Source organism: Habropoda laboriosa, unplaced genomic scaffold, assembly GCF_001263275.1.
Source record: "Habropoda laboriosa isolate 0110345459 unplaced genomic scaffold, ASM126327v1 scaffold18, whole genome shotgun sequence".
Lineage (NCBI taxonomy): Eukaryota > Metazoa > Arthropoda > Insecta > Hymenoptera > Apidae > Habropoda > Habropoda laboriosa.
Genome location: NW_017100152.1, coordinates 1069255 through 1093160, shown reverse-complemented (window position 1 = coordinate 1093160; position 23906 = coordinate 1069255). Strand labels below are relative to the sequence as shown.

At 40.5% G+C, this 23906-nt stretch overlaps 1 protein-coding gene across 1 annotated transcript in view; it reads right to left on the bottom strand.

Moving 5' to 3' along the window:
• LOC108575668 (disintegrin and metalloproteinase domain-containing protein 10-like) overlaps positions 1–23906 on the bottom strand; it is a 145813-nt gene that overhangs the window by 99049 nt on the left and 22858 nt on the right. The window contains exons 2-3 of the mRNA XM_017938530.1: positions 13816–13969; positions 1923–2044 (exon numbers count right to left, since the gene is read on the bottom strand). Coding sequence (XP_017794019.1) covers positions 1923–2044; positions 13816–13969 — 276 coding nt within the window. The remainder of the gene's footprint in view (positions 1–1922; positions 2045–13815; positions 13970–23906) is intronic.

Genomic DNA, 23906 nt, shown 5'->3' with positions numbered 1-23906 from the left:
GAGGGGGATGGTAACGAACACAAAAAGAAGGGGACTCCGGCGACTGGAAGGGTGCGGAGGGGAGAGGAGTGCGGTACACAAGCAAACAGAGGGATACGCGAAATAGAAAAAAGAACAGAAAAGAAGGAGAAACAAAAGGAAAAAGGCAGAATGGAATAAACAAAGAGTGAGGCGAGAGAAAAAAAAAAGAGGCACGGGGGTGCAAAACAAGAAATTGCACAACGGGATATGGGAGAGTGGGTGAACGATAGGCTGGTGGTTCTTGTGCTGGTGAAAAAAGTCGAGGAAAGGAGCAAGTCGTCGCGTGTGCGCTGGAAATTAATTGGCCGTGGATTTCGTACGGGAATTTCTAAAAGAGTTTATCGGGTTTTTTGAAAACTCGACTCCGAAGCTTGACCCGGAGGCGAAAAAAGGGGCGAGCACCGTGCACATCGCTTCGCGACGATAGAACGTTTCCGATGTATTCGAACGCACGCGCGTGTAATTATGTTACACGTTATTGAAATTTCGTTACGTGTCATACTGCGGGGTTGCAGGTAGGCAGGCGGAGTTTTAAAATTGATGTAATCGAATAAAACCCGCGAGAAACGTCCGCGTGACTTGAATCTCGACGCAGTGTACCATCTGTTCGCGACAACTGACGCTGCATTGTATTAAAAAATATTGCCGGCTGCTCGTCGCGATACTGGAAAATGAAAAACATGACCCCGGCGATATTTGACGAACGGTAGCATAGCGATGAAATATTTCTCAACCTTCTATCTATTCCAAAATCTCTTACGATAAATTTGTGGTAATATTTGATTTGATTGGGATCAATGGATCTCTTGATGAAAATAAATCTTTTTAAAGTACCCCTTCGAAAATTACAGCTTCATATCGTCGCGATATTTCACGAAGACAAACCACGGAGTGCGAATCGATTCCTGTCTGCATTTTAATTTTCACTACCAGCAGTATCCCGGCAAAGAAAGAAAGGGAATCGCCTAATGATCGTTTCACCACCGGTCAACCGGAATTCGCCCCCTTTTTTTCCTCCATCCACCGTCGGAAATTCAGGAATAAGCGCGAAGCGCTTTCATCAGAGTTCGTGCGTGAATTTCTCGTCAGATGCGTCCGATTCGAAGTTCGAAGTTCTGCTTACCCTCCGCTGTATCTTTCTCCACGATATACTTCCTTCCACAGTGTTTAATCCTTCAACTACACCATTTTTATACGTGAAAAAAAGAAAGTAAGGTAAAACATCACGTAGAATTTATATTTAACAATTCTTATGTTTAAAAAATTCCCAACTCTGATTGGAAACGACATTAAAATTTATTACGCGTACAACTGGTCTTTTTAATAACCTACAATGTGACTCGATATTGTCAGGCAAGAGGTGGAACGCGTAAAAATTACGAAGAGTTCGTAGGATTGAAGTATTCAAGGCAATCGGTGAATGAGTAATTGAATTATTAGGCGACGAATAACGCGGTGCTAACGAAAATTGTTCACCTTAAAATTAAATGGAACGAGTGGTTCTTTTTCTCCAGACCTTCACCCACTCCCCGTCCCCTCTACCCATTCCCACCGGCGGTGCGGAATATTTCGTCGGGGCGGTAATGTAATTTCGCGCGAAAGCAAGTCCGCCCATGCAATTATTTCTTTTCGCTTTGATACCAAACACCGTGCAATTCCGCGAAATTCCTGGATAACGAACCGAGCGTGTCCCGTGTTTAAAAGGTGAAAATGTCAAACGCGACACCCTCCTTCCCTATTTCACGCCAGTTTTCACTTAATGTTCGTGGCCGTGTCGCGTTTTCATTTTAATGAATGATCCACGTGTTATTAGCGTCTTTTCGCCGTTCGTCTCGCAGCACCCTAGTTCCCGCAAGAAAGAGAAAAAGAAGAGAAGAAATTCTGACAAGATCTCTGCTTACCCTCGAGTGTTCCACTGTAGGCGTGCAGCGGATCGAACGCAATTTGTCGGCCGTTCGACCCCTCGAAAACGACGTTCTCGTGGAATAAGCTTGTATCCCTTGTGAGCCTCATCTTGAACACCCTGAAACAGAAAGCAGATGAGATTTCACATGAGAGAGGCTTAAATGAAAATCGAACGTTCTTTGATCTAAAGTGAGTTAATCTCGATGACACGATCATTCTTGTGACTATTCTAAAGGAGACCATCTTAATTTAGAATCATTTTTCGTTAACGAAATTTTATCACGCTAGTCCAGGGATTTTTTTTTATCAAACCTCCTGTAGTATAAAATTAAAAAATTCTGCTTTTCTTAGATTAAGAAGTCTATCTTCAAAATTTCCAAAATTTCACTTCCCTTCTTCGAAATATGTATGTACTTCAGAATTTCGGCTACGATGCTTCTTCTATCATCGTTTACAAGTGACACAGTAGCAAAAGGAATAATAGGTTAATCAATATTTGCACCCAATAATCCGTACAATCTGTTTGACTATGCTGCTCGTCAAATAGTATAACTACTACTGGTTTATTGGACGATTTGATTACTGTTGTATATCCAAACAATCGTTATTGCTATAGATCGACATATTCTATCAATTTTTTATCCGGTATAGAGAATAAAATTGAAATAATAATTAAGAGTACCATATTAGATAATAGTAGCTTTGAAAATGATAACTCATCCAGAGGTTAAACATTTCAATCGAAAGATAAACGACAGAAAAATAATTTAAAAGGGGAATAGATATTCCGTGATATTTTTCGTTCGATAACAAACGCCCGTTGACGTATGATGTTTCCGTGGAAACCGCCGCCGTTGTAAATGTAATTCAGCCTAGATTTATTATATTCGAAACGATGAATTACAAACGTTGCGCCTCTGCGCGGCTACAATATTGGTTTTGAAAAGGGATCCGATCGGCTAAAATATGGCGCTGTAACAATAAATTTAATAACAGTCTTCGTTTGCCCCGGGTTCGAATTGACTTTACGCCGCTCTCGATCGACTGCTCTTTCAACTCGTAATCGATTTTCAATCGTTTCCCAATTATTATGATTAGCCACCATCCACTTTCATCTTCTTCCCTTCATTGTGTCCTCGAATTTTTTTAATTGAATGTCTCGATTGTTTAAATCCTACGCCTTCTCTTCAATCAATGAATTACACATTGTTCCCGATCTACCGCAAAAATTGAACATGAACAAAAGTCATTTTACATTTTCGTATTTTCCTAAATGTAGCTTTTTTGCTGAATATTTTATTGCATCTTGAATAATGCAATTTCACTGAAATTTCTGAACAATCAGGTTGAGAATCACTGCGCCAAACTGAACTTCACGGGGGACAAGTGTGTCACGTAATAATCGCGGGAACGCGACGCAACGAGGACCACATATTACGTTGTAACCAGTCCCTTACGTGTTCCAGTGACTCACGCGCGACCGGTTTACATGCAGCCGTGCACCGGCTAGTATTATACAATCGATAATCCGATCGAGGTGGTAGCGTAGTAGGTGGAGGTGGGTACATCGATGTTTTCACCTAATTATTGTCTAAGCCCACGATATCCTATCGATCGACGTGGCTGACTCTCCTTCTATGGCTCACGCTCTTTCCGCTGATTTCAATCATTCATCGCAGAGTACAAAGCCTCCCGCGCGCCACCGGCCATTTATGCACGTGGATGTCACCGTAATAATGTAACTAATGAGACATTGAAAGCAACGCGTGCAGGATTAATCCACGCTGATGAAGTGGCCAGGGACAGGCAAGATTAATGAAACCCGGTAATTTCGTGATCACGGCGAAGAGAGATCGATGCCTTTCGACGTCTGTCGATCATTCTTCTTGCGTACAGTTTTTCGTTCCGACGCAGAGATGAAAGGGAGGGGAAATACTGTCATCTGAAAATGAGAATGGATGACTTTTGACTGGAAGCGTAATTTCCAATAGGGACTCGAAGGGTATGCCCCAAGTTTTCAGGAGTTCCTCCATTCTGAAAAGTTTCTGTTTGACTTGGATCACGTGTAAGAAGACAAATTTCGATCTGATTTCTCGGAGAGCCACGATTTTACATGTTGGTTCGAATGGAAACAGGAGAATCGAGCGGAACGTGAAACGTAAACATTTCACGTATCGAAAATTTCAGTTTTGTTAATTTACCAGTGAAATTAATTATGAATTTCGTCCAATCGAATTTGTACGGTGGTTTGCATGCATCGCGTGTACTGTAAATTGAAGTGTACATGGGTTATTATATTCTTATAAATTGATATTGCGATGTCAGGTGGTTCACTAATAAAATTACCAATGTTACCATGCACTACCGGGGAGTGTTAATTACCGTATTGTTGCGCCAATAGTCATTTCATGCGACCTGACGTGTGATTTAGACGATGTGAAACGCAAAAAAATCTCGTCACTGCGACTGATGTCCCTCATTTGGACTTTTTACGCGTACAATGTGCATTGCCCGCTGTTTAAACGCGTTAAAAGCGTATAATAGTAATGAGGGCGAAAAAAATCATACATATTTATGCGCGCGAACACTCGAAGATTTAACATCCCTGCAAATGCGTATTATGCGAAAGTAATTATGGAATTGGAAGGTCGAAAATTTACATTCGAGCGGAGGAGGGAGCTGGGGGCGGGGGGTGAATTCGAATGGCCAGGATTTAATGAATTTCCATAATGGACCAGGTCGGAACAGGCAACGAGGAGCTTTAGCTCGATGGAAAAACTGCTTAAAACACGTGCACACCACGCTGTTTCCTCAAGAAATACCGCTCACCTTCCAGCCCCCGTTCGTTTCTCGTCAGGAAAATAATTTCTTTTTCTTCTTCACACCAATACCTTTTAAGCATCAAGGGTAATAGCGATTTAAACTATTATACATGCATGTAGGAAAAATGAAAAAATATATCTGAGAACTCTTGAAATTTAAACGCAGCTTATGTAGAAAGATTGAGAGAAAGGTAATACATAGTTCAAATGGCACGTTCGATTGCACGAATTTCCCCAAAGTTTCATAACACGGCTAGCGAAACTCATTAGCCAACAATTTTGATTAAAATTGAGTTAACTATCTGATAATTCGTTTCTGTTCTCACGAGTGTCTCGCGTATCTCGAACAAATCTCGTTAAAATATTCCGCCACTGGTTGCCGTTAGTTTGTCGCGACAAAAAATTTAATGAGCCACGAATGTAAGCTATGAAACAGTGGTGAATTAGCGACGAAACGAAAAGAAAAACTAATTAATCTCGCACGACACAATAATAATACAACGGTACACCTCGTTTCTGAAACGTGGTTAGATAATTCTCAACTTTGAAACGTAGTTTCATGACAATCGTCAGCATTCATGGAGGAAAAGTCGGCTCGATAATAGCCTCGTTTCCAGCGTAATAACGGAAACCACAGAACGGAAGAAGAACAGGGAAAATAAGGAAGCGGATAATAACGGGCATAAACGATTCACCGGCGTAGAAGTTACTCAACGATAACCGTATTGCATTAACGTTAATACGAAACGATGTTCAGAGGAGCTCTATATCGAAAGACGCGGAAAACTCGTCCGCCACGGTGGATCTCGCGATACAACCTCGAATTCTCTCGTTGTAGTTGGAGGAATAGTGTTGGAGGCTGGATACTTTTGGTTTCCAGAAACGCACGTGCAGTTCCACGTAAGCCCTTCAATTACGAGATCGTCATAACTCTGAGCAACTCTGAATGATTCTGTCCCGAGAATAATTTTCTATGAAAAAATAGACAGGTACAGAAAGTAATTGGCTGGAGGACTTGAAACAACTCGTTAAGTATGCAGAATATTTGAACAATATCGATCATCAAGAAAATCACAGGTATAGATTGTCAAGAAAATAAGCAAAGTAGTCGTTTGTAAATTGTTTGGATGTACTACATAGTATCACGTTTGGCTATTCAAAAAAATTTGATTGTAAATCAATGGAATAAATCTCGAAAGACCGCCGCGCTTGTAAACTCTTTGTCCTTAGTGGAGGCGCACTGGGAATATCGAGGATTGAAGGAGCTCATTAGGAAATAATTTATGGTATCTAATGGCTCAGTGCCTTTGAAAGACAGCAATCAACAGTTTCGCAGAATTCATCCGCGAAATTGCCAAGTTCGTCGTTGCATTATGTAAGGAGGAACGTGAGATTGTCGCGTGAATCTTAGGGGAGCCATGCATAGGAAAGTTCTCTTCCTGGAAACCGTCAGAGCTTTCCATTTCCCTTCCGCGCGACAAACAACTGAACGAACACCGACAGCCGACATATCGAACGTATAAATCCATGACTCTTTACGTTTCTCGTGTCTGCCACGCTCTCGGGAACTCGTGAAATTGATATACGGAGACACGGAGAAAAGTTTTAATACGAAGGGGGCAACTCGATGCAACTTTCCATCGCTGAGATATGGATTATGTAAAGCGGAAATTGTACGAACCTTCTTAACCTCTTCTATGGTACAACATTTCAGATTTTCGACATATTCCAGACAGCGTTATTGCTACCGATACAATCAGAAAAGCATCGGTTCATCTTTTTCACAGAAAAACCTGTTGCTCCATTTCTCTACCATTGGATATCATTACTGACAACGTGAAATTACCACGTTCGCTATGATACTAAGCAATTTAATAATTTCGAAAGTTGTACGACACACAGGGCAACAAGTTTCAGCGTGAAAACTATTCTAATAGTTGTCCGGATAAACCAGAGGCCACGCGGGTAAGCGACAGTGACGCTGATACTCTCGAATTATTCGCGCGCGTCGAATACCACGTTGGCAAAGAAATCGGCGGACACTGGTCAAGTATGCAAACGACATTCGCGTTAGACACGTGGGCGGAACAACTATTTCGAAGTTTGGATATGTATCTGAGCGACATTGCTCGCCAGATACGGAGTATCGCGTGCAGATTTGCATCGGACGTGCCTCTGTGACACACTGGAACCCCCCGAACGAAACGCGACGCGACACGCTCGAAACGTCCTTCGCGACCTGACGTTTCTAATTACGATTTCGAGAAATTCGAGTTATCGATGGAATTTCTTAATAATGATCACAGTTATTAATTACGGTTCGGAATATTCGAAATTCGATGAGAATATCTGTGATTGATACGCGTCTCATGAAAGATGCAGTGTTTGGAATTGCGCGTAATTGGCCAGATGGAAATTAAACGGAATAATACTACGTTTCGTGGATTAACGTTTGCTTGAATTAACCAGCCGGCACTTTGCTAGGCTTCCACGTCCAGCCAAATTGCCCAATAATTCCATCGACTATTGATTATCAATTAATTTAACTTTAAATGCTAGTCCGGGTAATTAATGCTACGTCGTTCGTCGATATTTATGCAAAATTGAATTAGAACGCCCTCACCCCCTCCCCTCCGCGCCTCACGCGTTATGAGAAAATTAATCGATTTATTCGCCCGTCGATGCTGTAATGAAATTTTCATTTCGTCCGAACTTCAATTATGAAAAATTCAATTTATTTCGACATCGTATTCTCTCTCTCTCGACTCTCCTTTTATCTGTGGACCGAGTTTTGGGCTATTAGAACGGAACACGAAATTCGCCTTACAAGCTAACAAAGAATACACTTTTCACTATTGTAGTACATTTAATCAACATTACAAGTTTGACGTTATATTCACGGGAACGTTAATTTAATTAGTGTGATATAAAAGGAAAATCTTTCACATCTTGTATGGAAACGTATCAGAATTCACAGTTCAAAAGAAGTTCGAATGGTCGTCAAAGGGACAGTGGAAGGGAAACGCGTATATTTACGAAATTTCCGTGTTACCGGCGACAGTATCGCGGCGCGAAAATTATCGTCGAGTCCCCGACGTTACGGCGTTATTGCTCAATTTACACGAGAACGACGCTCGCCTCCTCGAAAGGACGATTAGTCCAGAGCGCGGTGAGTGATGCATGTACCATTGAGAAATGGGATTAGTTGCAAGGGTAATGCACGCTCCACCCCGGACAACCTCGTTTGCTTGATAATATACAGTGCAGGAAGGGACATGTTCGTGTGTGCACACATGGCTGGCTTCCACGCACGTTGTAGGAAAACGCGGGAAGTAGAGGTAGCCACTTCTTGCCCTCCTCGTCGTTGCTTTATCGTCCTGCGAGCGACGTTTCCCAGCTGATTAATGCCCTCGGACGTTCTAACCCCTCTGGCTCTTTCAAACGGTGACGCGCATTCGGTAATTAGGATGAATTCTCTCGTGTTTACCCTGCTTTTTGCTAACAGTGTAGTAAGTGTGCTTGTTTTTGATGAAATATCAAGTTTGGGAATGTTTTACGAAAAACCTACAAGCGGAAATTGAGTCAAACATATTTTTCCTAAAAGATACATCTATGGACCAGGTGTGTCTAAAATTTCGTTTGAAAATATTGAGAATAGTAAGAGATATCATTACGAGTAGAGGCAAGGTACATTTTCGAGTGTTTCTACCATATCGTTTCATTTGTACAATTATAGAAAATGTTAGAACTAGAATTCTTAAAAAGTAAGACTATCAGGGTCCAGATAATACTTCGAAGTATATCCTGACCTTTCAAGACAATCCAACATCGATTAGTACTTGAGATACTATGCCCAATGTCAAACAGTACCATCGACCATGTTTTCGTCCGCACTTACAGTGACTCTTATTAATATTCGGATAATCTTTCGGTAATCTTTCGAACAGTATAACTTTTTTCAAATTGGACTTCACGACTCGAGTTTTATTTTAGAAGTTAGAGGAATTAGTATACTAGATGACGTGTCAAAAAAAATTTTCTAAAATTACAATTGGTGGAAATCGCGAAGAAAATAGCGAAGGTCGCTGTTTACAACTTTTTTTATCTGAGCCTGTAATAAAAATTTAAAAAACACGTTTTGTAGATGAATGTCAATTATATACATGTTGAAAATTTTATCGAAATCGGTTGATGTAGAAACAAGTGACAGCCATCGAAAGATGTAAGAATCTTTAGATTTATTACAGCGATTTTCACAACATTTAACCGTTTATATCTCATAGCAATGTTAACCGATTTCGATGAAATTTTCAACTTATACATAATTGGCATGAATCTACAAAACGTGTGTTTTAAATTTTCATTACAGGCTCAGATGAAGAAGTTGTAAAAAGTGACCCTTACTAATCTCTTCGCGATTCCAAAAAATTTCTTCTTTAGATGTCGTCTAGTAAAATAATCCTTCTAACTTCTGTAAAAACAAAACTCAAGTCGTTTGGTCCAATTTAAAAAATATTATACTGTCCTAAAGAGTGTTCGAATATTAATAATAGTCACTGTATCTCTTTCAAACGCATATAACTCTATTAATTTCCAACATATTTATGTAAAATACTTACAATATATTCCAGAAAGCTCAAGCTTTCCAATGGTGTAAAATTCAGGCAATTTACCTAGATGCAACCCTTGAAATATGCAAATGCTGGAAAGCGATATATGTATACCGTAAGCCGATTGGAACGCGACTTAATGGAATCTCTCATCAGTAGCCCAAAGGCTGTTCGATAAACAGGGTTTAATAAGCAGGGAATCGTTAGTCCACGATACGCCGTGGGTGGAAACACGCACACCCCTCGAGGTGGTAGCCACTCTATTTGCTCTTCTCGAATCGATTTCGAATTGATTCTGTTGTACTCTCCTGGGTGTCCTGGCGACGATCGGCACGTCTGAATTTCTGCAATTAGACGAGGTAATTGGCTCGAGCGCAATAAGTGCCGATATTAAGGTTAATTGGAACCGCGCCGCCAGTTTATTTGCAACAGTACCCGACCGATTATCGCTCAAGGAACCCCATTAACGAACAATCCAATTAAATCTTAAGCGTCGACGAAAGAAACGAGATTCGACCAGACAACCTGGCCGATTTTAATTGCACTCTACCCATCTAGCTACTGTTCGCAAGGGAGGATCCACAAAAGGGGTTGGATTTAACTGGAAAATAACGCTAACTATCCTTCCAGTCGCGATACCATTGTCCGAGAGATAACGATCGTCCCCTTAACTACCCCTTTGTAGACCAGGTTAACCATAAAGGAGTGTTTTTCCCTTTGCAAGTAGCCACACCGCGACCTTCTCATTCGACAATTTACCTTTTGCAACTTCCATCGGGGCGTATGGCCATCCACCTTTTCACTTATAGCTGAAAAATCGTGCTGGATAATTGACAGACGACTGTGAGTTCTTTTTAATCGAAAGTACTGGGTCATGTTATAAATAATATCTTCAATACGAAAAAATTCCAATTCGAAGTGTTTTTGTAGTTCTAATTCAGTGAATTTCATTCATACATTTACAGGAAACAGTATATTGGGTGAAGTAAATATTCTTTTTATCATCGAGGATACTTTAAACTCAACAGGAAAAAATGAAATTGCTTATTGCTTGAGTTAGTGGAAATAAAAGGTTCTTTTATCCCCTCAGTACTCGCGTGTAACACTTTGATTAGGGAGTAGTACATGTTTGATCGTTCTGTGATGTACTCAAGGGCCGGCAGAGATACGAGAGGTCGTACGATCCTTGAATTTATCCTCTACTTAGCTTTATCGAGGCGCCGGAAGAATTTCAGTTGTTTTCCCTCGAGTTTGATACTCCGTCCGTCGTAAAGCTGCCCCACCATCGGGCCTCCATAACCGAATCAGCCAATAAAAACGAAGTTTTATCGCCCCTGGCCGGAAAGGTTTCGTGAAACTTTGGGTTTTCCTTCTGTTCACCAGGTAAACATATCCCGACTTAGATTTCGTATTCGAATAAAACATTATTCCTGCTTAAATGCATTTCATAACTTATTCCAACATTTCAATCCTTTAACCAGGATAAAAGAATCAGATCATTATACGAAAATTTCTCCATATTTTTAAGTAAAATTTTTCATTCATTTCTTTCACTGTTGATAAAAAGAAATATGCGAAGGAAGATATAAAACCGCGAATAAAGCATAAAGCGTGCTTCTAAACGTTCAAATCAGAAGACGAGCGAATGATAAAACCATCGGTAAATCGCTAGGCGGACTACATCGTAAAGCATCCTTTACATCCAGACCGCGGGGCCATGCGTTATTCGTGACCGAAGCACGCATTTATAAATTTCACCGCCACTTCCCGCCACACATTTTTTTCCCCCTCCTGAGCGATGGTCCCAACATTCGTATTTCGACGAAAATTTACCGACCAGCCAGCCAGTCGAGCCTCGAGGGGTGAGAGAGGGTGGGATGAGGTTAGCGTCTCGACTACGGTAAGCCTCGAGGTCAAAACGCTTTGCTCTCTATTTCTCCGGTTTTTAAGGACGTAAAAATCACAAGAAGAAGAATCGACTTTCTTCGCCGTGGTAGATTGAATGGAAAGGAACGTGTTCGTATAAAAAGGGTAGGCAAACCCCTGTAAGGCGACGCACTCGAGCCAGGTGCTCTCTCGCGATTCGAATCAGGACTGGCTCGTATCGACCAAATTCTCTCTAGCTCGACGATGTTGGAGAAACCGAGGTGGATGCGGCGCGAAGACGGGGAAAACTGGAGCAAAGAGGGAAACTGTCAGGCCAAAAAGCGGAGAGTTGCTCGTACTAGGATGGGAACCTGGGCAAAAACGCTGCTACGAAGTTTGATGGAGAATGGGAAAGCTTGATGGAGAATCGAAGAAACCGAGAGCAATGGAAAAGGGTTGATGAAACTGATGAACAACATTTGCCGCTTTTTCTCCAACTTCTATCTTTAAGAGCCCTTCATTCGAGCTCTGGTAACTTTCCAAGTACGAAGAAAATAGTCCATGTTAACGGTCTAAGAAAAATGTGGAATTACATTAAGAAAGAAATAGTCGAAATTTATGTAGTTCGGTAATTTAACTTGCAAACTTTATTCTACGCTATTCTACGATTTTCACCCCGATCTAAGGGGTGAATAAAATAACTTGATCCCCTCAAATATCTCACTTATTCTTGGTGGTACTGAAAAAAGGTTAAAAGAAAGACTGTTTGGTTCGAAAGGGCAAATATTGTGACAAATAAAAAATTTTTCTGAAAGTCATACTTTTCGAGATTTCAAGGTCATCGGTGTTTTTTTTAAAAGGAAGTAAATATTTTAATCAACACGACATAATACCTAAGGTTAAGACCTATTCAATGACTTATGATACCATGACCTTCACGTGATCGAGATATTCGAGCTGATCAAATTTACCCTGCATTTGTACCTATATATTTGAAGGGTAGAAAGAAGTAGAAATGTATTTGACGGAAATAGAGGAAGAATAGGGTAAACAGACAGGGAAGACAGAACTATCCTGTGCAACGGTTCAGCGACAGTGAAACAGAGCTGTCTGGTCCCTTGAGTGTAACGCGGAGATTTAGAGGATCTGTGTCGATGGCAGTGACAACACACTGACGGCGTATTCCGATGCTCAACGAGGCATATGGCCACCATGTCGGGACAGTGTCACATAAGGCTGACGATCGTTGCACATGTAGAGGGTGCACAAGAGGACGCGATAAACATGCGTCTGCCTATACGCGACTCGTTTTGCAACTGTAACACTTAAGAACGCTCAATAATTGGTCTGTAATTGATTTTGTGCTGATTTAATTACGACATTATGCAAATTTGCTTTTCCCTTTATTCGCTGACCCGTTTATTTATTATTTAGCGCATATTCCCCCTTGCTTTGCCAAACTCCATTTACATATTGTCGACGTGCTGGAGTATTATGTTGATTAGAAGGGCATCGATAACAATTCAAACGATTACGTCTGACCAATGCTAAACGTTTCTGCTGCAACTTGGTTTGCTTAATGACCCGACGAATTCACTTTACGTAAGGAAGATAATAATCCGGTAATAAAATATGCACAGTACATCCAGCTGCCCTTCTTTCAATGCCTTACCGGAAGGTTTAGTTACTTTAGACACCTCTGCCATGGTTCGTTTCAACTACTGACACCTTAAATTACGCGTAACTTCACACGGTCAAAATATAATGAAACAGTCCCTCCTCTGCCTCTCACTCTCTTACTCTTACTCTTACTCTTCGCCGGGTAAGAAGATTCGGCTTCTTCGGCCGAACTTTGTCTAGAAAGTTGCGCTCTCGAGAGAAAGCACTTTCCACGTGCATAAAATAATTACCCCTTTGCAGTACCGCGAGCTCAGCCAGCCGCCCTACTCTCTACTTTACATTATTCCAAGACCACGTTAAAATCGTCCTCGTTATAACATGCTAAAAGGCTGCGGAACTTTTCTTAATCGATGTTCACAAGGAAATAAAACAACGAATTACACTTTGGCGCCGTGTGCAGTGCATAATCCTTTCTTCGCGGTGTCTCTTATTCCAAGCAATTTTATATTGAGAATTCTCAGGGATTGGGAATCGTTAATTCGATTGTTCTAAAGAAAAAAGCAAAAAGTAAATGTCGTACCTTTAATTCGATCTAAAGAAGACGAATATACTTATTCGTTTTTTTTTTCGAAAACACTGTACTAATAAATAAAAGTCGATTTCCAGTAAAGATTTGACGAGAGGATCATTTATACTTACATCACGATCGATGTTTGTCGGTGGACGTCGAGGCGATATGAAAATTTATATTCCTCTGTAACCTGGTCCCGTTAAAACAGCCGCTCGTTCAAAGATTATTCCCTCCTTTGACAGCCGTCAGAAACTGAAATTTTCCTCGACAAAGCTTCCCCCCACCCCCTACACCTCTTCCTTCATCTTCATCCCCTTGCCCTACCGACCGCATTATACCAGCAACCTCCTTTTTCTTCTCCCACTGTCTACCCACAGTAAGAATACGTAGTTTTACGAACCTGTCGAGAGCGTGAAGACGTAGATTCAGCGTCGCGTCCCCCGGATGCCCGGAAGCCGAAGTGTCACGACGACTTCTGCCGCGATGTTCCCTCAGTGCAGCCGTGTCGTACCAAGCGGCGCTGTAATGTCTGATGTAGGACCCATGAGTGATCGCTGAAATCACAAAAAAAGAAAAAAAGTTTGTAATCGTCTCCTGATCGAAAGATCCTAACTTAACTTGCGCGAATGAATCGTCGAAACTGTCAGTTTTTTCCTGGTTTGAAAACAGATCGGTAAAAAGATGACGATTTGAGGTAGCTAGTACGAGAGGCGTGGAATTTTCGGAAATATCTCACCGGTTGAAATATCGAGGGATCTAAATGCAAATTATTTCCGTGGTATAATACATTTTCCCGAATCGCCGTGCTCCCTATCTTCCCTCGCCGTGCCGTTTCATGCACTTCAAGTCGGCGTTTATCTATTTACCACACGCAACACCATAACGGTTCCACTAGCTAGCACAAGGCTCTCTCGAGCTTCAACCACCTCGAAGATATTATCGTGCCGCTTTCATAATGCCGCTTAGGCGGTCCGAGACGAAAGCTGCTGACTTATTTCGTCGGGACACGGTGATGAATTACGCGATTCGTCGCAAGGATTTCACCGCGTCACCTATTTTCACCACAGCAGGGGAGGAAAAGTTTAACCTGATCGATCGGAACACCAACTTCTGGGAATATTCACGGGACAACCAAAGACAGAGTGAGAGAGAGAGAGAGAGAGAGGGACTATAATTTAAAATTCTTGAGCCTGTACTCAGTTTAGAACACAGCTCTTGCGCTAATTCAATATCGGAGCGTTAGCAGCTGTTGCTCCAACATACTTGTCGATAGACGGCAATTACTAATTTTCAGAAACCATAGCGAATCGATATTGGTCTACTAGACCCAGTTTAGATAATTTCCCGGCAACATGTGCCGGAACTTTGAGCTTGTTAACTATTATATATAGTTTACCGCCCCCGTGCAGGCAAACATAATGCGCGGATAATCAAGGTCTCGACTATTAGCATCGCGTTCTTGGATCAAAGCGAAGCAACCGGAAAATGTACACTTTCTGGCACAACAGAGTATCTTCGTACACATTTATTCAAAATAAATAATTGTGTAGAGTAACTGTTTTTTTTAAATTCTGCCATACCGAGTACGAGCTGCGTACTCGCTCGCTCAGGTAGCGGACCGACGGCCGCCGAAAGAGCTTGACCCGCCGTGATTGGTCGAGTCAAGCTTCCCCAAAACATATAAAAGATAACCCTTTGACCAGAAAAGTCAGTTCTTGCGGGAAGCCGACTAAGACTACTCTAGCATACACCGAGCAGACGTCTCTTTCGTGGATTATAGACGACACTCCCTGTTCTTGCAAAAGTCAGTACGGAGCGACCGAAGACTCCAGGACCAGGTTTCCTGTCCTGTCTCTACCCTCACCATCTTTACCTATCCACCTCCTAGAGGCAGACGCTCCTTCGCGGATCATAGCGACACCTCTAGGTTGAATCCAATTCTCCAAAATACCTTCACAGAGACAACAGACGTCTCCTTCGCGGGTTACAGACGATGGTTTCTCTTCCCTCCTCTCTCACTCTTACCTATTTCACCTACCTATCCCCCCTCCCCTCCTTTGGGAGATCTGGCCGAGTCAAATTTGACTAACGTCAAATTTGCGCCTTCTCACCAACCGTCTTCGAGGCATAATCGCTTTCGATTTATCTGTAATTCGACCTCACAACAATAAAGTGAGATTTTAAATAAATTTCACACCACAATTGTAATAATTCTAAAGTATAAAAATACTTGGTCCAGGTATTAATCAAAATGGTTTGTATGGCTTTTATTTTTTCGCTACACAACCATTTTTAACCCTTTGCACTCCTCGCTATTTTTAATACGACCTTCCAGAAACTCTGAATCATATTTACTATGGGCTACCAGCTACTCCGAGACTATTTACAATGGCGCGAGTGCGCCTCTGTGGAAGATACTTTGTAGGCGTTCAATTTTTCTTAAAAATGTATCGACAATGGAGCTGTTGGTTCCACTTACAATGTCGCCACGGCGGTGACAACGGAGTGCAAAGGGTTAAAGTACACAGAGAAAAACTTGCTCCCCTTTTGACCGCCGCTATGCTAAACGGCACGATTTTCACGAATTTTGCACAGTGATTGGTGCAGGACTACTATCAAAAATTTATCAGCCATCTCTCTCTCATTCATGCTGCACGACATATTCTCATACTTACCACTTATCCTCGGAGTTACAATACAACTCTCTTTTCTATCACCTTTCAAGGACAAATCAAAAGCTCGACTGTGCTCCAGCGTGAAAAGAGCAGAAAGTAGATCCTCTTTTCAATACCTCGTCGATCAATTTTCCACTGCGAAGTGTTTACTAAATACGGCCGTTTGATTAACTTCACAACTTCAGCAACTACGAGCGCACGGAGCACAACGACGTTGTTATTATCGCGGCCTTTTAAAGTGAACGAAGTACGCGGCTGCAATTTTCAACTCGTTTGCGTTCTATTAACGCGTTCTCACGGAAAGAAGAAGTACGATCCAGGACGCGTAAGTTACAACGTGCGATCGAACGGATTCGAAGAGAGAGAGAGAGAGAGAGAGAGAGAGAGAGAGAGAGAGAGAGAGTCAAAAGCATCGGTGGATAACACTCCGTCGATCGCGGTGAAATTTGTACGGTTGCGTCGTTCACTGCGTTGGCAAATATTTGAAGATCAAAGAAGAGACCGGGGGGTGCATTTATTGTCGTGTGTACAGTGTGACGCGGTGCAAGTGACAGGGCGCAATTACCGGCGTCAAATGTTTGCCCGGCAGATAGTTTAATAACGCGCGGCGGCGCTATAATGTGCAGATAATGGAAATATTCTTCGGCCTTTTGTTCCACTAGGCTACGGGTACACAAACTTAATTCCAAAGTTACGGTGGCAGGAGGCAATTTCTCCTCGATTATACGCGGAAAAATGCTGCCTGTGCGATAATATCGTCGTTTCTCTTTCCTTTTTCTAATTGCCGTGGGGTGAGTAACCTAATTGAAACGTTCAACCTTCCCCGTGCAAACTTTGTCAGCGTATTTTGAGTACAGAAACAAGAGCAGCATGCCTCACGAACCTATAAATGCTTTATTAAAAAATTACAGTCTTGTAGCTCTATTCAAACAATTTCACAGTAAGAGTAGACAGATGAATGCAAGAATTCATGTTGAAATTTGGACAATGCCACGAAAAAGTTCATGTAATAGTAATAATAATAAAGTCATAGTAAATCCAACAATAATAGTAAAAAAATTTCTGCAATAATTACACGAATACACTGCGGAGTATAACTGTAGCACCACTACAATTTTGAAGAGTTTTGGTGTTTTAAGTAATGACTTCTAAGTATTAATAGTATGACGTGAAAGAGGATAATATTATATAATATAGGGAGATAATATAATGAAAGAAGTGCGAAAATAACATTTATTTAAAACTAATTTTTCTTTATTTTAAATTTATTTAAAAACATGTCTTTTGTTTTAATTATTGTAATCGTGAAAGAACTAAAGGAAGTGTGTTATATAAAAATAGTTAGTGTTGTTACATAGAAGATGAGATATGTAGAATTATTCTTTAATGCTTTTAGAAAGTTTTATCGCTTTAATTTGAAGGGAATTCATAGAGTATAGAGGGAGAGAAACTTGAAAGTTTTGTAAATAAAATTACACCCCGGGACACCCTTCCCATTAATTCCTAATACATATATGTCAGAAACATTCACCACGAAGTATCAAACGAAAGAATTCGACGGCACCTATCCTTTTGGGTGCCGCGACGAATGCAGTTTGACTTCGATGATCAATGAAGATTCGACGCCTTTTTTTGTAACGGGCGTTTCTTGTACAAATAAATAGTACAAACAGAATGGTGCAATAAATTTATACGTCCAAAAAGATTAACAAAACAACAAAAATAGTAACAGATCAAAGGCTCCGGTATCGAGCACGCCTAACCTGAACATCACATTGATAGTATTGCACCTAATGCTACATTATATAATTTATATTAAGAGAGGTTACGTATGCTAATAGATTTACTTATGTATGTATAGAAAGGCACTAAAACTTACAATCTACTGATTTGTGGTAAAATGGCGGGGGGGATTTAATTTAAGAAAAGAATCGAACAAATCTAGACGCTACTTACCTGCAAATTTGCACCACATATATATGGTGGTCCAATAGGAATTTCCACTTGAATATTTCCGTTGTTTTTGCAGATATGAAGAAATTTCATTAACAAAAATTGTTCAGTATAGAGGGGGCTATAATAAGGCAGTAATAATTTTTCTACAGCTGGAGGAGTTTCAGAGATTTTAAGGTCACCTCCACTTTTTTAAATAAAATTGTATATATTGTCAGAAAGTACTCTAACTCGGAGTAGGGTGGGCATAAAATTAATTAAACGTTTCTATGCAATTAATATCGCAGAAGAATATTTAAGGGATGTATTATTCGATTTAATTGTAAGAAGTGTCGAAGACACAGCATTCCTGGTTGAACATGAAACGTGTGTTCAAATGGACGGGACGCCTATCGAACAAGAAATTCAGGATGCTGATTTGAACTGGTTAGATGAAGAGGAGGAAAATAGGACACCGAATGTTCCAAACATGTACGAAGAAAACGTTGTATGTCATTCGAATAAGGAATACATCCCATTCGAATATAAAAGGAAAGCTGTGGCGTACTGGAACAGCGGTATGTCGAAGCGATTAAAATTAGACACCGTGCGTTCCAAATTCCGTCACGTGAAATCCGAAAGAATGCTTCGTAAGTGGGCTTTACAAGTTGAACAGGGTGGCACAAAAAAGGAAAAGGTAAAACGTATTGCAGAGTATACATTTAATAAATTTATGGAAGCTCGGCAGTTAAGAGTAATTGTGCATGAAGTAGATCTACGGCGATGGGCTTTACAAGAGAGAGATATAGAAAATTTACAAACATTTAAGGGGACTAGGCAGTCAGATTTGGTAAAAATGTAACGTTTTTTGGGAATTTATTACAAGGATAGGAATTAAAATTGCAGCTTGTACTCTTAGATATTACTTATTAGTACAATGAGGCGTAAAAAAAAATTTTTTTTAGTAACATATACATGTATATAACAATGCTACTGTAGTCCAATGTGTACGCATTATTCCGGAAGTCGCTCCGGTTTTGCAGTGATCCTGGCCGTAAATTATGGAATTATAAAATTTTTTTTGTGGAATTCTCTCTCTACGGGTCCCCATTCTGCACTGAACCTATTGAAAAGGAAACCAAATCAAGATTATAAAAATGGCAGCTGTAAAACTAAAAAAACGTATTTTTTTATTCAGAAACGCTGCTAATTTTTTTTTTTTTTGCGAAAACAAAACTTTTTATGAACTTAAAAATAGGTTCAGTCCTTAACTAGGCATGTTTTACATTTGCTCAATTTTTTTCAAATCGATTTGAACCTCCGTTTTTTCGCAATCACTGCAAAATGAAGGGAAAACATGATTTCGAGAAAAACGCGTTTAAAGTTTCGAATGACTTTTGAGTACAATAAGTATTACATACTTCGCTTAAAAATTTCCAGCAGCGTAATATGATGTTTCTAAAGCTTCATCTGTATCAGCCTGTTGCTGTTCAGCAATTCTTCTGTTAATTCGGCTCTCTTTTGATCTTTTTGCGTCGACTTCAGCATCATGCGATCGCCGTTCGTCCTCTGCTGCGCACGCTGCCTCTGCGCGCTTTCCAACTTGAATGTCCAGTTGTGCCATAATTGATAACAATGGTTTTAAGCCATTATTAAATATACAAACTGATAAGTAGGTTGCTATCTCAACAATTTCTGTTCCGCTAAATCCTGTTTTTGGAGCTATTTTCCAGATTAGGTTATAATAACTTTCGTTTGCATTTTGTGTGTATCCCCCGATGCAAGGTGTAAGTAAATCTTCGTTGCTTAGATCTCCATAAATTGGTAATATGGCTTTAAAAACATCTTCGGGAAGTGCACGTTTATGTTTATAATCACTTAATTTTTTATCAGATTTTGCCATTTGCCAGGAACACCAGCTATCTGTTCCTTCCGGACAAAACTGATGCTGTGGGTGGGCGTCTGTCCGTACAAGGAAGAAGAGCTGGTGTAGGCGGAGTTAAAATTTGTGGGTAAAATATTGGAGCGATAGAAATTCGGTGATTGGTTTTAGGATATTTGCAGAAAGATAGGGAAAGGGTAAAAGTTGGAATGGAAGGTCGAGGTGGCTAGGGTTTTGGAAAATCCCAGTAGGAGAGGAAACCGGACATCGGGGAAGAAAGTTTGTTAATTAGAAGATATGTGCAATGGATGGTAAAAAGGTGCTACGCGGTCGGTCGGTGCATGTTTCATGGGGGGTACGCTCGTCTGACGGTCTCGTGATTCCTCTGCATCGAGGCTCGGTCAGGCCCGCTTTATGATTTTAAGGAAACCATTGTTCCGTACGGAACAGTAACATTTCAGTGTAATATAATGTATTAAATACAACAGGGAATGAGTCAGTGGAAAACTTATACACATAAAAAGATAATAAACTCTTTATAAATACGAAGAACTTTTGTCTCGCTTCACGTCCCTCGACTGACATGCATGTGCGGACAAACATTTTATGGCGCGCTCGAGCTTTTTGGCCGTCAAATCCTTAATAATGTGAATTTTAACATAAGCCAAACGCCAGTTTACTCGAGAAGGATAGTACTTTCGAAAAATGCAAAAAAAAAAAAATCGATTTTCTGACTGCCTAGTTCCCTTAAGCATGAAGGTGGTGCTACGGATTCTAAAATGTTTCTTGATTTCATTTCGGTATGTGTAGATATACACCGACAAATTCAATGCCTTTCATTTAAAGTTCATTATTTACAATGCTCTTTTAAACGATGCAATTGGTTTTGTCGAATTGCTCTTTCAAAGTTCAAAAGGTTTAACAATATCAGTGGTGATATAGTTTCGCTCCGCAATGTATGAACTTGACATAACTCGTTCATACTAGCTCAAACCAGAGTGAAAAAATTCTTTGCGTGAGGAATCTCTATCTGAACACACACCGGACATAGTTACGCGTTCGCTCCGCAATGTATGAACTTGACATAACTCGTTCATACTAGCTCAAACCAGAGTGAAAAAATCCTTTGCGTGAGGAATCTCTATCTGAACACACACCGGACATAGTTACGCGTTACAGTAAATTCTCCACAAGTGTCAGTCCACAAGGAATTAGATTTCTTAGCATGCACAGTAAATTCTCCACAAGTGTCAGTCCGCAAGGAATCTAAACCTGACACTTGTAGAGTCGGGAACTACGTTTTCGAACCTCGCGCCCGCCTTTGTAGTTTGCCTAACGTAGACAAGGACAGCGAATAAAAGATAAGGATGAAACGTGAGTCGAGGCAACCAAGCGATTTAAATACCAACTTTTTTAATTTTACGTTTTTTATCCCGAAATTTTTCTTAACATATTGATGAGATTTTTCTGATGAAAATGACATCAAGCACGACATAATTTGAACAAGATTTACTTAATACGTTATTAACACGTTCACTGTCACGCCAGACAGGCGTGATGAAAAATCTCACCAACATGTTAAAAAAAATTTCAGATGAAAAAAAGTAAAATTAAAGAAATTATATTTTTCTATTATGATTTTGTGTAGCCGTGAAATCTCGTAAAGGAAACCGACTGGTGTATCGTTACACGCTTGACTGACAGCGAGCGAGATAACAGGCGCAGCAATGACGCAGACCTAGGCGTAGGACCATCTATACTGACACTTGTAGAATCCAAACTGACTGACACTTGTAGAGAATTTACTGTATTTCTCACAAGGTTATTCAGGCTAAAACTGCCATTATGCCTAACCTACGCTTATTTTTGAAATTTCCTTTGTAGCCACATTTAACTCATCTTTTCAGCAATTGCTAATTTCTAGATAACAAGTACTTAATAGACTCAACTTGCCTATACAATCTTTCACTACAAAAAAAAAATTCGTCATATTTTGAAATGAAGTAAAATGGCAGTAGGTATACTATGCGATCAGTAGAAAAATCATATTACAAGGGTTGAATCAGCCCTGGTACAAACAAGAAACCACTTCAATTCAAAGCGCAGAATTCTCATAAGTCGCACGTGGTCGTCTATCAGAGCCATATTAGAACGATATTGCGTCGTGAGAATGACAAAAATAGAGCCGTCGCTAGTATTTCTCCGGGTCGTTATCATCGCCCATTACCGTAACCATAACCGTTATTGTTCTGGAATGACGTGCGCCGCGCTCGACCGCCGCCGCTCCGTGGAAATCCCATTAATGACGTACGAGCGGATTCGCGATACGCCCGCGACCACTCGCGGAATCCGTGTCAATCGGCGCGCCGGCAATTATGACAGTTTCGGAACTGCTAGGGGGGAAAAAATCGCCTCGATAGGCACTTCGCGTTCGAGCGTGGAATAGATACGCGAAAATTCGGTGCAGCGCGTGCACGCGGCCAGATATCGGGAACCCGCGATCGCTAAGCTCCGCTCGACCGTCGATAGATTTATCCTGAATTTCCGGCGGATATCGCGCGCACCATTGAATGACGCGTCCACCACGGTTATCTGGACATCGGTTCTTCTGACACTTTTCGCGGAGGAATTGTTGCGGAGAGGATTCCGCGTGAACCGTACGCTGCGTTAAGAGACACGATTTGTTGTACAGATGTCCGTGTGAACGTACAAATTCTCCTCTAACAACTCTTCTCACTGTCACTTTTACGATTGCTTACGATTTTTACATTTATTCTTCTTTTCAATAGTATCAAGGTTTTGCCTGCGCCTGATTGCACACACATGTGGCAACCAGAACCATATGAAACTGAACGTGCAATTTTCACTTTCTTTTTACCTTGTCTTCATTTTCAAGATACTTTCGACAGGAGTTTCTGAAGCCAGCTCATTCTCTCTGCTAGTTTCACTGCTTATTCTTATCCATTCTGTCTCTGACTTCCTCATTTTCTCGGTTTAAATATGCCAACCATTTTCCACAGCACATAGCACTTGACCCGGTATCTAACATAGAATCTCTATTCGAACACAGTCACTGAACATTGTTACGCGTTATTGTCATGTATCTATGTATATTGTTGCAAATAAAAGTAAATTTGAAGGTGAGCATCTTTAGTCATCTCGACACTACTGTTAACCCTTTTGGTGTGAAATATTTTAAAGTTATATGGTTATCATATTTTTAAGAGCACACTACAGATTGCTGCTGTAAACTTGGCCTCCATTGATCTATGTATAATTTATATCGATTCTAAAATTATTATTTGACTATATTTCACGAGTGTACAGGGAAGCTAGATCTTTTAATATACACTACTGGCCAAAAGTTTGGAATCACTGAGCATTGCAATTTACACAAAAATTTCCGGAAAAATGTCAGCAACTTTGAGAATTTTTTATTGTTCGAATCAATCGATATAAGATAAATTGATAAATGTAGAATTGAGATAAACTTCAAATCTATAAAAAGTTAGCAGCAGATTTAATATCGATGAAAAGTGGGAGGTGATTCCAAACTTTTGACCGGTAGTGTACACTCTTACATAGAATAAAATTGTGTTGCAAGTTACTGTGCATTTCATTGTGTCACAACAATGTGATCTATGATATCGTATGTCTAAATAAATCATTGTTTTAATTTTGTACATGGTAAAGAAAAAGATGGTAAAATTTATGCTGTAATAGCATAGAAGGTATGTCTACAGAATTCATAAAATTAATTTCGTATTTCGATGAGCTACGACTCATCGAGCAGAAAGGAAGAATATAACCATTATTTCTGCAGCAACAGTGTGGTATAAATTTAACGGGAATATCGTTCAAAAGCGAGAGAAATCTCACACCTCTCACGTCGCGAGAGGCCAGCTCATTTAACCGGTCGGCCTGCGTGTAAACTGCTTTCAACGGAAGCTTTAAACTTGCCTCTTTGTCTTACCAGCCGAAACTGCCTCAAAGTTCCATCCC